The sequence below is a fragment of the Artemia franciscana genome, chromosome 9 (genome assembly GCF_032884065.1).
Source record: "Artemia franciscana chromosome 9, ASM3288406v1, whole genome shotgun sequence".
In the NCBI taxonomy this organism is placed as follows: Eukaryota; Metazoa; Arthropoda; class Branchiopoda; order Anostraca; family Artemiidae; genus Artemia; species Artemia franciscana.
Genome location: NC_088871.1, coordinates 27,699,240 through 27,713,176, shown reverse-complemented (window position 1 = coordinate 27,713,176; position 13,937 = coordinate 27,699,240). Strand labels below are relative to the sequence as shown.

The window sequence follows — 13,937 nt, the reverse complement described above, 5'->3', positions numbered from 1 at the left end:
ACTTTTTCTATAAAATAAGTTTTCAAAGAAAAGTAAAGAACTCTATTAAATCAAGCATGAGTAGAAATAAAATCGAATAATCTATCAAGTGTAAAACTTCCACACATCACCATTAATAAATCAGTGAACCACAAAACAAACAAAATTTGCAATAAATAACCGATTCAAACTCAAAACGAAAAGAAATCAGCACGAATAGGGCTGACAACCCCATCCCTTCTTAACACAAGAACATAATTTATACTTCGCTGAAAAAAATTTAAATGTTTTAATTTTAATTAATCGAGAATTATTAAGACTTTAAGGAATTTATTAGAATTAATGCATTTTTTGTAGTAAAGTGCAAAATATGTTCTGGTTTCGAGAAGGTATAGGTGTTGTCAGCCATCCTCATGTTGATGTCTTCTCGTTTTGAATTTGACTCGGTTATTTGTTGTAATTTCTGTTCGATTTGGGTGTCAATTATTTACTGATATTTGTGGTAGTTTTATGTTTGGTAGATTATTCGATTTGAGTTCTGCTCGTTTTTGGTTTAGCAGACTTCTTTTCTTTTCTCTGAAAAACTTTTTGGTGGAAGCAGCTTTTTAGGTTAATTTCTGTTCGTTTTTTATTGACATAGTCTTTTTCATGTAAAAAGAAAATAATACTTTTATCGTTTCGGATTTGTCTGTAAGAATCCATAGTTTAGCTTCTATCCATGCTCTTTGACAACCTGGATATAGTTACACTCTTTTGATCTACTTAAATTGTCAATCAAATATCTTCAGCCGTTCTTGGGCTTTTGCCGAGATGTCTTATTGACAAGCAGCATATCCACCGTAACTCTTGATTTAGCTTTAAAGCAACATTTAGTTTTAAAGCATAATGGATAAAATGCATTACTGTGGGGGATTGACATACCCAATATCCCTAGAGGCATATTCATGATACTGTTCAACTATGCTAATCAAAATGGCTGTCTCAAAATTTTGATATGAGGTTTTTGCAAAATCTTGGGCGAAGGAGGAGGGCTGTTTGCCCTCCAATCACTTTTAACTCTTAAAAAGGGCACTATAACTTTTAATTTCTAATCAAATTAGCTTGTTTAAAAGTTTCAATGATACAGCAGCGCTGTGTATGACATGGTTTATATGCCCTTTTGAAAGCCTGCATACATATAGTCTCCGTTTAGTTGAAACTCCCCCTAAACGTTCCCTAAACGTTTCACCTTAATACCCTTAGCGTTATTAGTTACAGTAACCGTAGAAGTAGTATCAATAGTATCTTCTGGCTAGTTCAAAATCCGCCTTAACCTGCCCTTAAAGGTCTAATTTAATAATGAAAGCCGCTCCTGAGATATTGTTTTGTCGTCCTTTTGACAATCTACATGCCCTGAGTTCGTTTTGATATAGTTTTTACATCCGTCTAAATACTCCTTTAAAGCTTCTACTTAATTGATCAAGCTTCAAATTAAAGCGTTATATCATCAACCATTGCTGAAACATTGCAGACACGTCCTCTTAACAACCTGTGTTTGCATAGTTTGCTTCGATTCAGTACGATATAGTCTCAATATTGTCCGAAATATTCACCTTAATACTCTTTGCTCTAGTAGCAGTAGTAGTAGCAACTGTAGTAATTGTAGTTGCAGGAGTAGTAGTTGCTGTAGAATTAATAGTAGTAGCTTTATGTTTAATAGTAGTAGTATGATTAGAAGCAGTAGCATTAGGATGCATAAGTTGTCTTTAGGTTAGTTCAACATCCCCCACAACATGAAGTTGAAGTTTCAACTTCACACAAAAAACTGTTTCTAAACTATTGCTGATATTCCCCTCCTACAACCTGCATGCAGACGGTTGCTGTGATTGAATTCACCTTCCCGCCTAACAATCCCCTGAAAATTTTGCCTCTATACCCTTAGTCCTAGTTTTAGTAGTAGTCAAAGTAGTAGTAATATTAGTATTAGTAGTACTACTAGTAGTATTAATTGCACTAGTAGCAGCATTAGCATTCAAATGCTTCCTTTTGGTCTTCCGACTTTCAAATCAAATGAGCCCATCCGTAGATTTTACAACTACCTATTTCACTTTATATGCCCCAGGGGAATAACTTACAACCCCTGCCTTCAGGCTCTGGTGGTTTATTTCAATCCCAAGAACCTTGTCATATGATCTTTGAACTATTTTGAATAAAATGGCTATCTTAAATTTTCTATTGGATGGATTTGAAGAAAAGAGGAAATTGGGGGGGGGGGCTAGCTGCCCTCCGGTCACTTTTGACTCTCAAAAAGGGCTCTAGAACTTCTGATTTTCAATGTAATGAGCCCCCGTGCGAAGTTTATACCACCACCTCTTCCATAAAAACTTTATATGTTAATAATGGGTAACTAGTATAACTTTTAGCCCTTGCCCTGAGGGCTGAGGGTTGCTTTCATCTCTTAAGACATAATTAGTGAACCTTTGAACTATATTAAATAAAATGGGTATCTCAAAATTTTTATTGAATGTGTTGGAGGAAATGATGGTTGTGGGGTGGGGGGGGGCTGGCTGCTCTCCAATCCCTTTTAATTCTTAGAAAGGGCGCTAAAAATTTTAATTTCCAATTGAATGAGCCCCTTTTGAAGTTTTTATGACAATTCCTTGTATACGAAGGGCCCTGGTCTGAAACCAAAAAACAAATAGATAATAGATTATGCCAACATCATTCTTTACTTAGGCAGCACTGATGCGCTGCCTATAATAGTATATACATAACTTTTATTTTCTAATCAAATTAGCTTGTTTAAAAGTTTCAATGATACAGCAGCGCTGTGTATGACATGTTTCTGAAAGGTGATATGGGCCTGTTTTCTTTAAAGCTACGTAGGTATATTTTAATGCTTAGATTCTGGTTGAAGTTAACTAAGAGTAATGAAGATAGACTAGTAAGAGCGGCATATGAAGAGATGTTGAAATGTGGTTTAAAAACCTCGTGGCCATCCCAAATTAAATCATTACTAGAAAAAGTAGGAATGCCTGATTTATGGAATAATGGTCTTTGCTCTAGTGATGTACCAACAAATTTAGAAAGCCAGGTACGATTTATATTAGAGAGTCAGGAAATTCAGCATTGGCAAGGGCTGGTTTTAGATTCTACAACCCTACAACATTATAATCAGGCGAAACCTAGTTTTGGAGAGGAAGTTTATTTTAAATTTTTTTTACCGGCTATGATTCTACGTCGTTGGATTCAGCTTAGGGCGAATTGTCTTCCAATCCAGAACAGGCAAAAAACTTTCGACAAAAATAAAATGATAGTTGGTCCTGATAGGCGGTATGTTTGTCTTCTTTGTAATGATGATGATGAAGACTTGGATCATTTTCTCCGGAAATGCCCGGTGCTCTTGGATTTACGGGAAATTTATTTGCATGGGATTAATTTGATGCTTCCGGGTATTCTACAAAATAGTAACCCAACCACAATATTTCGAGTGGGAGTATATATAGATAAATCCTTGATAAGAAGAAAAAGTTTTATATGACTATTTTCTTTTGTTGTTAGATTAGGCACTTTTTGCGTTGAATTCTGTTTTTTGTGCGTGTTTGTAGTTCGTACTGTTGTTAATTTCCTCGATTGTTTGTTATTTATTTATATTTTTGTGTCTATATGGCCCATGGGTTTTTGAAATACACCTATCTATCTATCTATCTATACATAAATTTATTTTTAAATTCTTTTTGAAATATTGCTGGTAACGCTAGATAGATCAATTACCCTTTATGTCACTAGTTTTATATCCAGTCTAATCACCAAAATTAAAAAGCTTTTTATCTTAACTTGAAGGACTCACCACAAGGCTTTGATTGAATAGCACCCTTAGAAGCATTTTCAAGACATATATGCAGTACTAAGCTGTTATTCAATCACACTTGTCAATGCGTTTCCTCCTTTAGGCTATCATAGTGTCCACATTTTGTGATTAATTCTTATTTTTAAGACATTTTTTCTTTTCTACTCTTTCACTTAGTAGCTTTTATTGAATCAGTCATGAAAACAAATGACGAGTAAGGAATGACGTTAGATAATAGAAATCAAAACTCTATAAAGCGAGATATGATTAAAATTTGAGAAGGACGATTTGAGAAAAGAAAGACGATAAAATGTACCAAAGAAGGAGATTAAAAATGTACCATCAATTTCAACATGTCCTAGAACTATGTATCATAGCTTTCAAGCCGATTTACTTAAAAGCAAAATTTTGCTTTTTCTTTGAGAGGGATGGTAATGGATTCTGTTTTACTTCCTTTTAATTTTTTGCTTTACCCCAATTTTTTCCAAGATAATATTTTTCTCCTGATTAGGGACGAAATGGGAACGAGCGAGATATTTGAGACTGTCAATCGCCTTAAAACTATCAAGTAGCAAGTCAAATTATTTTTCCGTTTCAGAGATCATACTGCCAGGCGGTGACGCATTTGTTCCATAATATCTGTACAGAGGCGTAGCTCTGGCATTTTATTGGGGGGGGGGAGCAATAGGAATCTCCATCCAGAGAGTCGAGGAACATAGGATATATATAAAAAAATTCTCAAAATTATTTGGGGGCAACTGCCATCCCTTGCCTCCCCCCCCCCTAAAAAAACGCCTCTGGGTGTTTGCATGTCATTATCAGTTATTTTAAAATTGTAATGCTCTAATACTAATAGTTCAGTTTTTATACTGCTCATGACACGCTGTATTAATTATAATATTCGATAGAGACGGGGGCTTAGGTGGTCCACAATCTCCTTTTGTATCGAATAATTAATCATCGTATGAGCGTTTAAGTTCTCACAGGACACGCTCTGTTAATTGTAACTTTGCTGAATTAAAGTTTAAACTTCGTACAAGCTTTGGTCTGCAATCTCTTTTCTTTTTATAGATTATGTTGGATTCATCAAGAAGATCATGAAATTGATGCAAACTAAATATCCTCAGATTCAGAAAGTTGAAGTTGAACTCCGTCACCTGGAACCGGTTGAGCGCAGTTCTTTTCTAGTTCGTAAGTTTTAACGGTTGCATTCTTTCAGTCTATGTTTTTTTCTTGGTATTTTTTTTTTCTCGATGCATTAAGTGGACTTTCACATTATCATCATTATTGGACCGACAAAGCTAAGTCGGGCCTTGGCCCACAAAGACTCATTGCGTCCACACCTCCTTAAAGAATATATAAATATAATAATTATAGTAGAGTACTAATAGCCATTCGACTATTGGTTCCTCTTCTGGCGAAGTATTTTGAAATAGGTCTTGCTTTACTCTTTTTTTGCTTTGCTGAAGAGCCTTTTTAGGTGTGTAAAGGTCTCAGCCATTGTTTCCCCCCTTTCCTAAAACCCCGCCTTCCAGTTTCATACTGACTTGGACAGGCAACACTCGTCCACCAAAGGAGAGGAAAGAGTGCCCATCACTCGCCGGCCATGAGCGGCAAATTATCCTCAGAACTGGTACTAGCAAGCGAACTTTTCCCCCACCCCCGATTGCTCCTCAAGGGGTCTTTTTGTGCACCACGACTGGTGCTTTATACATCCGAGGGGGGGGAACTCTTGGACATCATCTTGGCAGCCGTTACTAACTTCAATCTTCCCATCTTGTTAGAGTATTCCTCTCTCGCTCTGCCTGTCTCCCACTATCTCTGAAGGGTTCACTGACTGTGGATGGTCTAAAGAATTCACGGGGAGTTTAAAAATCGTGACCAAACAATGAACTTATTGGCGGAGTAGGAGTATAGTCGTACATCCGACCCATACAGCTCCATTCCTTCCGACCTCTTTCACCTATGTATGGTTCTAAAATTTATAGGAGTTAGTACAACTACTACTACTACTACTAACAAGTCACTGCAGCACCAAGCCGCTTGAGGACAACACCGCTATCCCTGCATCTCTTCCATCCTAATCTATTCAAAGCTTCTCTCTTTATACTCTCCAAGAGGTTCTAATTTCCTTTAAATTCTTTCTTACAACCTCTTCTAACCCCATGGAGAGCTAACCTCCTTTTCATTTGGCCCTAAGATGGTTGGTCGAAAATGACTATCTTTGGCAATCTGTCATTCTTCATCTACAAAACGTGTCCTAACCATCTGAACCTTTATCCTCATTATAGCCCTAGAGAGTGGGGAAAAATCACATGCAGCTTAGTATTTCTCTGGAAAACATCTAACAAATCCTTATTTGTCTCCTGAAGTTTCAAAACTATTCTTCTAATTCTTTTAAACTTTTTTTCTGAGCTATTCTTGTAAGCTTTTTTTTTTTAACTGTGAAAAACTCCCTTGGCCTTGACTATTCTACTATTAACATCCTCACTGCATCCACCACCTTTACTATTAATACTACCTAGGCAGGTGAAGCTATCTACTTGATCGATCTTCTCGTTCCCCAACATCACCTCTTCGCCTTCATTTATTTAGCATTAAATTTCAATTCTGTTCCAGTACCCTGAAGTGTCAGAACTTTCGAAAAATCGTTCATTTTTATCTAGGACACTCAAATAATCAGAATAATCTAAGTCCCTGAGATTTTTACTTTCCCACTTGATTCAATGCTCTCCCATAGTCTTTGTCGTCTTTCTTAGGACTAAGCTCATCACAATGATCCATTTAAATAGAAATAAAAGTAGTTTTGCTTAAATCCTGATTCAATAAGAAACGAGTTACTAATCTTATTTCCTACTTAACATCAGTAACTTTGTTCTCTTTCATAGCACCAATTACTTTAATGTATTTATGTGGTATACCATACAAGGATAGGACCTGTGCTAAAGTTCTCCTATCGGCTAAATGCTTGTCTGTAACCTGTAAAACTGAGGACTAAAGGTGTTTGATGACTCAGGTAGTTCTCACTTATTAATCTAAGATTGAAAATTTGGTCGACGCATCCTCTCTCCTTCTTAAAATTAAGCTATTCTTCTCTTAAAAGATATCTAGCATTCCTAAGTCTAAATAGCGTCATCGTACTAAGTAATTTACTTCCTACAGAAACCAAGCTAATGCGTTTACAATTACTGCATTTACTCTTATCACCTTTCTAATAAAGGGGTATAATTAAAGTTTTTCTAAAATCGCTAGATACTTTCCCTTTTCAAAATATTGTATTGATAATGCTCAGTAATTTATCTCTAACTTCATAGCCACCATAATTCAAAAACTTATTTACCACACTATCATTACCTGGGGCAATATGATTTTTTAATCCTTTTTTAATACTGCCTCTAATTCTTCCTCGCAAAATAAATCTTCTTTCACTTCCATAATCATCACATACCTTTTCATCCTTTTCTATATCATCTTCTATAGCTTTGTCACGGTTTAGTGCATTCTCAAAATGTTCCGTCCATCTCTTTTTAACTCTTTCCTTATCATTAATTGAAGCCCCACTTTTATCGTTAACTGTGACAAATCCATATTGACTATTCCCTCTCAGTTGTTTTCTAATACCAACAACATTTTACCATTATGCTGTGTTGCTGTGGCTACATCTTCCAGATCTTTAGAGATTTTGTCCATGACTTCCACTTCACACCTCCGTAATTCATATTTTAACTCATTCTATGTTTTCCTTTTAGTCTTCTTATTCTCTTATCATCTATCGTTCAAATACATCTTGTATAAACCCCTCCTCTTTTTACCAAACTCAAGACCTTTTAACTAATATTCCTAGGTGCCTCTCTAACTGATATTAATAGTTTAATATTAGGGTGACGGTGCCATTTTTGTTCCTACAGTCAAGGAACAATACAAGTTCATTTAGAAAATGAACAATAACTTCTGATATTGGATACTGAGCCTATTTAAATTGTATAATGAGATTTTTCTTAATATAGAAATGAGCTTAGAGAGGCTAAAATAATGTAGTTTAGATATTAGAGATAAAAGGGTTTTTTTCACTGAAAATAATGAAACTTACATTATACTCGTAATGCACTAAGAGCCTATTTGAACCAAAGTTCTTCGAAGCTCAAAAATAAAACAGAGTTCACCCGCATGAAATTTAATCATGAAAAAAAACATGTTTATCTAATGTTTTTTCTTCTTCGGTTTTCGTGATTGCCGTTGGTTTGTTAGTGATAACCAGATTTTGCGTGTCTCATCCAGCCAATATACCTGTCATACATCCATGCAATAGCTATCGGAATATGTCAAGCATTTTTTTATTGGGGTGAGAAAATCACTGAAGCATAATTAAATGTATAAACTACGTAATTAAACTGACCAGTTTCCTACGCCATGTCTTTGACTTACTAAAGAGTGTTGTATACTATCTATTATTGTTTGCATTTTTTTTTTCTCCTGGTATTGTATTTTAACCATTTTTGAGCCTGCTGGCTGTAAACCTGACACTAACGTCAGACTATAATCCAAAGCTAAAATATGTTAAGTACATATTTCACAAATTGCGTCACATGTTCCATTAGAGCGAGTATCTAATTTTGCTAGTGACGGATCTATAGCCAATATTATGAAAACAACTGATCGAATTCAAAACGCTTCAATCACAAATTTTGTATATATATATATATATATATATATATATATATATATATATATATATATATATATTTCCCCGATTCAACCATCTGGAGGGGAGTGGGGGGGGGGGGGGGTAAATGAGAAAAATGAGAAAAAATGAAGTATTTTTTAACTTACGAACGGGTGATCGGATCTTAATGAAGTTTGATGTTTGGAAGGATATCGTGTCTCAGAGCTCTCATTTTACATCCCGACCAGATCTGGTGACATTGGGGGGATTTAGGGGGCAGGGCCTAAAATCTTGGAAAATGCTTAGAGTGGAGGGATCGAGATGAAACTTGATGGGGAAAATAACCACAAGTCTTAGATACGTTATTGACATTACCGGAACGGATCTGCTCTCTTTGGGGGGGGGGGGGGGTAATCCTAAAAAATTAGAAAAAATAAAGTATTTTTAACTTACGAAGGAGTGATCGGATCTTAATGAAATTTGATGTTTGGAAGAAAATCGTGTCTCAGAGCTCTTATTTTAAATCCCGACGGATCTGGTGACATTGGGGGGGGGGGGAGTTGGGGGGACCTAAAGTCTTGGATAGCGCTTAGAGTGAAGGGATCGGGATGAAACTTGGTGGGGAAAATAAGCACAAATCCTAGATAAGTGATTGACATAACCGGAACGGATCCGCTCTCTGGGGGGGGGGTAATTCTGAAAAATTAGAAAAAATGAGGTATTTTTAACTTAAGAAGGAGTGATCGGGTCTGAATGAAATTTCATATTTAGAAGGACCTCGTAACTCAGATATATTATTTTAAATCCCGACTGGATCCAGTGTCATTGGGTGGAGGGAAAACCGGAAATCTTTGAAAACGCTTAAAGCGGAGATATCAGGATGAAACTCGGCGGGAAGAATAAGCACAAGTCTAAGATACATGACTGACATAACCGGACGGATCCGCTCTGTTTAGTAGAGTTGGGAGGGGGAATAATTCGGAAAAATTAGAAAAAATGAGGTATTTGTAACTTATGAACGGGTGATCAGATCCTAATTGAATTTGATATTTAGAGGATCTTGTGCTCTCTCATTTTAAGACCCGAACTCTCATTTTAAGAACTCTCATTTAAGAACTAAGAACTCTCATTTTAAGTCCCGACCAGATCCGGTGACATTGGGAGGAGTTGGAGGGGAAACCGGAATTCTTGGAAAACGTGGAAATCGAGGTATCTTACGAATGGGTGATCGGATCTTAATGAAACTTGATATAGAAGAATCTTATGTCTCAGATGCTCCAATTCGAATCGGATCCGGGAACATAGAGGGTTGGACGGGCGAAACAAAAATCTTGGAAAACACTTAGAGTGGAGAGATCGGGATGAAACTTGATGGGAAGAATAATCACAAGTAATAGATACGTGATTGACATAATTGGAACGGATCCATTCTCTTTGGGGGAGCTGGGGGTTGTTAATTTGGAAAAATTAGAAAAATTCAGGTATTTTTAACTTAAGAACGGGTGACCGGATCTTAATGAAATTTGATATTTAGAAGGAACTCATGTCTCAGAGCTCTTATTTCAAATCCCGACCAGATCTGTTGATATCTGTTATTTATTTCTTCTGATTTTCACTAACAGTATCTCTGTTAATTTTCATGGCACTTGGTATCTACCAAGTGACATACAGAAATCGCAAATTCTGTCGGTCGGTCGGTCTGTCTATCGGTCTGTCTGTCTGTCCCGGTTTTGCTAGTTTAGGCACTTCCAGGTAAGCTAGGACGATAAACGTTGTCAGGCGTATCAGGAACCAGACCAGATTAAATCAGAAATTGTCGTTTTCCCAATTCTACCATCTGGAGGGGAATGGGGGGGGGGGGGGGGTAAATCGGAAAAATGAGAAAAAATGAGGTATTTTTTAACTTACGAACGGGTGATGGGATCTTAATGAAATTTGATGTTTGGAAGAATATCGTGTCTCAGAGCTCTTATTTTAAATACTGACTGGATCCTGTGACATTTGGGGGAGTTGGTGGGGGCCTTAAATCTTGGAAAACGCTTAGAGTGGAAGGATCGGGATGAAACTTGATGGGGAAAATAACCATAAGTCCTAGATACTTTATTGACATTACCGGAACGGATCTGCTCTCTTTGGGAAAGTTGGAGGGGGGGGGGTTAATTCTGAAAAATTAGAAAAAATAAAGGTATTTTTAACTTATGAAGGAGTGATCGGATCTTAATGAAATTTGATGTTTGGAAGGATATCGTGTCTCAGAGCTCTTATTTTAAATCCCAACCGGATCCGGTGACATTGGGGAGTTGGAGGCGGGACCTAAAATCTTGGATAACGCTTAGAGTGGAGGGATCGGGATGAAACTTGGTGGGGAAAATAAGCACAAGTCCTAGATAAGTGACTGACACAACCGGAACGGATCCGCTCTCTTGGGGGGGGGGGAGGTTTAATTATGAAAAATTAGAAAAAATGAGGTATTTTTAACTTACGAATGGGGTAACTGGATCTTATTGAAATTTCATATTTAGAAGGAGCTCGTAACTCAGATGTCTTATTTTAAATACCGACTGGATCCAGTGTCATTGGGTGGAGGGGGAACCGGAAATCTTTGAAAACGCTTAAAGCGGAGAGATCAGGATGAAACTAGGCAGGAAGAATAAGCACAAGTCTAAGATACGTGACTGACATAACCGGACTGGATCTGCTCTGTTTGGTGGAGCTGGGGGGCGGGGAGTAATTCGGAAAAATTAGAAAAAATGAGGTATTTGTAAGTTATGAACGGGTGATCAGATCTTAATGAACTTTGATATTTAGAAGGATCTTGTGCTTTAGAACTCTCATTTTAAATCCTGACCAGATCCGGTGACATTGGGGGCAGTTGGAGGGGGAAACCAGAATTCTTGTAAAACGTGGAAATCGAGGTATCTTACGAATGGGTGATCAGATCTTAATGAAACTTGATATAGAAGAATCTTATGTCTCAGATGCTCTAATTTAAATCGGATCCGGGGACATAGAGGGTTTGAGGGATCTTGGAAACCGGAAATCTTGGAAAACACTTAGAGTGGAGAGATCGGGATGAAACTTGATGGGAAGAATAATCACAAGTTATAGATACGTGATTGACATAATTGGAACGGATCCATTCTCTTTGGGGGAGCTAGGCACTTCCAGGAAAGCTAGGACGATGAAACTTGGCAGGCGTATCAGGAACCAGACCAGATTAAATTAGAAATTATCGTTTCCCAGGTTCTACCATCTGGAGGCGAATGGGGGGACGGTAAATCGGAAAAATTAGAAAAAAAATGAGGTATTTTTAACTTACGAACGGGTGATCGGATCTTAATGAAATTTGATGTTTGATGAAATTTGAAATTTTATCGGATCTTAATGAAATTTGAAGTCCAAGATTCGTGATTGACATTACCGGAACGGATCTGCTCTTTTTGGGGGAGTGGGGGGGGGTAATTCTGAAAAATAGAAAAAATGAGGAATTTTTTACTTACGAAGGAGTGATCGGATCTTAATGAAATTTGATGTCTGGAAGGATATCGTGTCTCAGAGCTCTTGTTTTAAATCCCGACCGGATCCGGTGACATTGGGGTGGAGTTGGGGGGACCTAAAATCTTAGAAAACGCGTAGAGTGGAGGGATCGGGATGAAACTTGGTGGGGAAAATAAGGACAAATCCTTGATTGACATAACCGGACTCGTTCCGCTCTTTTTGGTGGAGTTGTGGGGGGGGCGGTAATTCGGAAATTTTTTTAGAAAAACTGAGGTATTTGTAACTTACGAGCGGGTGATCAGATCTTCATGAAATTTGATATTTAGAAGGATCTTGTGCTTTAGAACTCTCATTTTAAATCCTGACGAGATCCGTTGACATTGGGGGGAGTTGAAGGGGGAATCCGGAATTCTTAGAAAACGTGGAAATCGAGGTATCTTACGAATGGGTGATCGGATCTTAATGAAACTTGATATAGACGAATCTTATGTCTCAGATGCTCCATTTTCAGTTCGAATCGGAACCGGGGACATAGAGGGTTGGAGGGGGAAACAGAAATCTTGGAAAACACTTGGAGTGGAGAGATCGGGATGAAACCTGATGGGAAGAATAAGCACAAGTTATAGATATGCGATTGATATAATTGGAACGGTTCCATTCTCTTTGGGGGAGCTGGGGGTTGTTAATTTGGAAAAATTAGAAAAATTGAGGTATTTTTAACTTAAGAACGGGTGACCGGATCTTAATGGAATTTGATATTTAGAAGGAACTCATGTCTCACAGCTCTTATTTCAAATCCCGACCAGATCTGTTGATTTCGGTGGGAGTTGGGTTTCGAAACCGGAAATCTTAGAAAACGCTTAGAATGGAGAGACCGGGATGAAAATTGGTGGGTAGAATAATCAAATGTCATAGATACGTGATTAACGTAACCGGACTGGATCCGCTCTCTTTGGGGGAGTTGGGTGTGGGGTTCAGTGCTTTGGCGAGTTTGGTGCTTCTGGACGTGCTAGGACGATGAAAATTGGTAGGCGTGTCAGGGAGCTGCACAAATTGACTTGATAAAGTCGTTTTCCCCGATTCGACCATCTTGGGGGCTGAAGGGAGAGGAAAAATTAGAAAAATTTAGGTATTTTTAACTTACGAATGGGTGATCAGATCTAAATGAATTTTCATATTTAGAAGGATCTCGTGACTCTTTTAAATCCCGACCGGCATTAAGCCTCTGATTTTCTTTTTAAACCAATCTTTTGATTCCTAGAATTTTGCTAGAGCTCATACCATATGAGCTCTTGGCTCTTCCGACCTCGTCACAAGTGCCATATGAGCTCTTAGCTCTTGTTTTTTGTTAATACTTGAAGTTTAATTGTAGAAAAAGCTCATTACAGTTTTATTTAGACCATTGCAGTTCGGAAATGTTAACTAGAAGTTCTATTTATACTGAGATTTATGCCGACCCCTCAAAAATGAATCTTTAAAAATTAAAAAAAAATTGAAGGTAGTTGTTTAGTTGTTCCCCCTACATATACAGGCCATACAGCCTATTGTGCGGCCAGAAGTATGATAAACACCAAAAATAAGAAGAGCAATAGGAAATTCTTTTCGCAAGACAGTGGGAAACTAATCAGAATGAATATTTCGGCTCTATGTCCAAGGGCCGTCCTTAGCAAGACATAAATATATAAGAAGAAAAACTTACAACAAGGTACAATCAATGTAACTAAAATCATTTTTTCCCGAAATATTCATTCTAATTAGTTTCCCATTGTCTTGCGTAAAGAATTCCCTATTGTTTTTCTGGTTTTTGGTGTTTGTGATGGAAAGGCAGTGTGGTCTTCGTCGCTACTTACGTCTCGCTTATCCAGAAGTATAAATTATACTTTTGTATATTTTGACAATAAATTGATTGATTAATTTCTGAAACAACTAGTCATCAACAACAGTCTAAAAATCCCGAAATTTCTTTTT

The 13,937-nt window shown here is 37.3% G+C and overlaps 1 protein-coding gene across 10 annotated transcripts in view; it reads left to right on the top strand.

Annotated features, from left to right (window-relative positions):
* The window catches only part of LOC136031218 (uncharacterized), a 128,034-nt gene that overhangs the window by 70,879 nt on the left and 43,218 nt on the right, over nt 1–13,937 (top strand). For all 10 annotated transcript variants that reach the window (XM_065710607.1, XM_065710604.1, XM_065710603.1 and 7 more), the window contains exon 5: nt 4,880–4,999. In XM_065710607.1, coding sequence (XP_065566679.1) covers nt 4,880–4,999 — 120 coding nt within the window. The remainder of the gene's footprint in view (nt 1–4,879; nt 5,000–13,937) is intronic.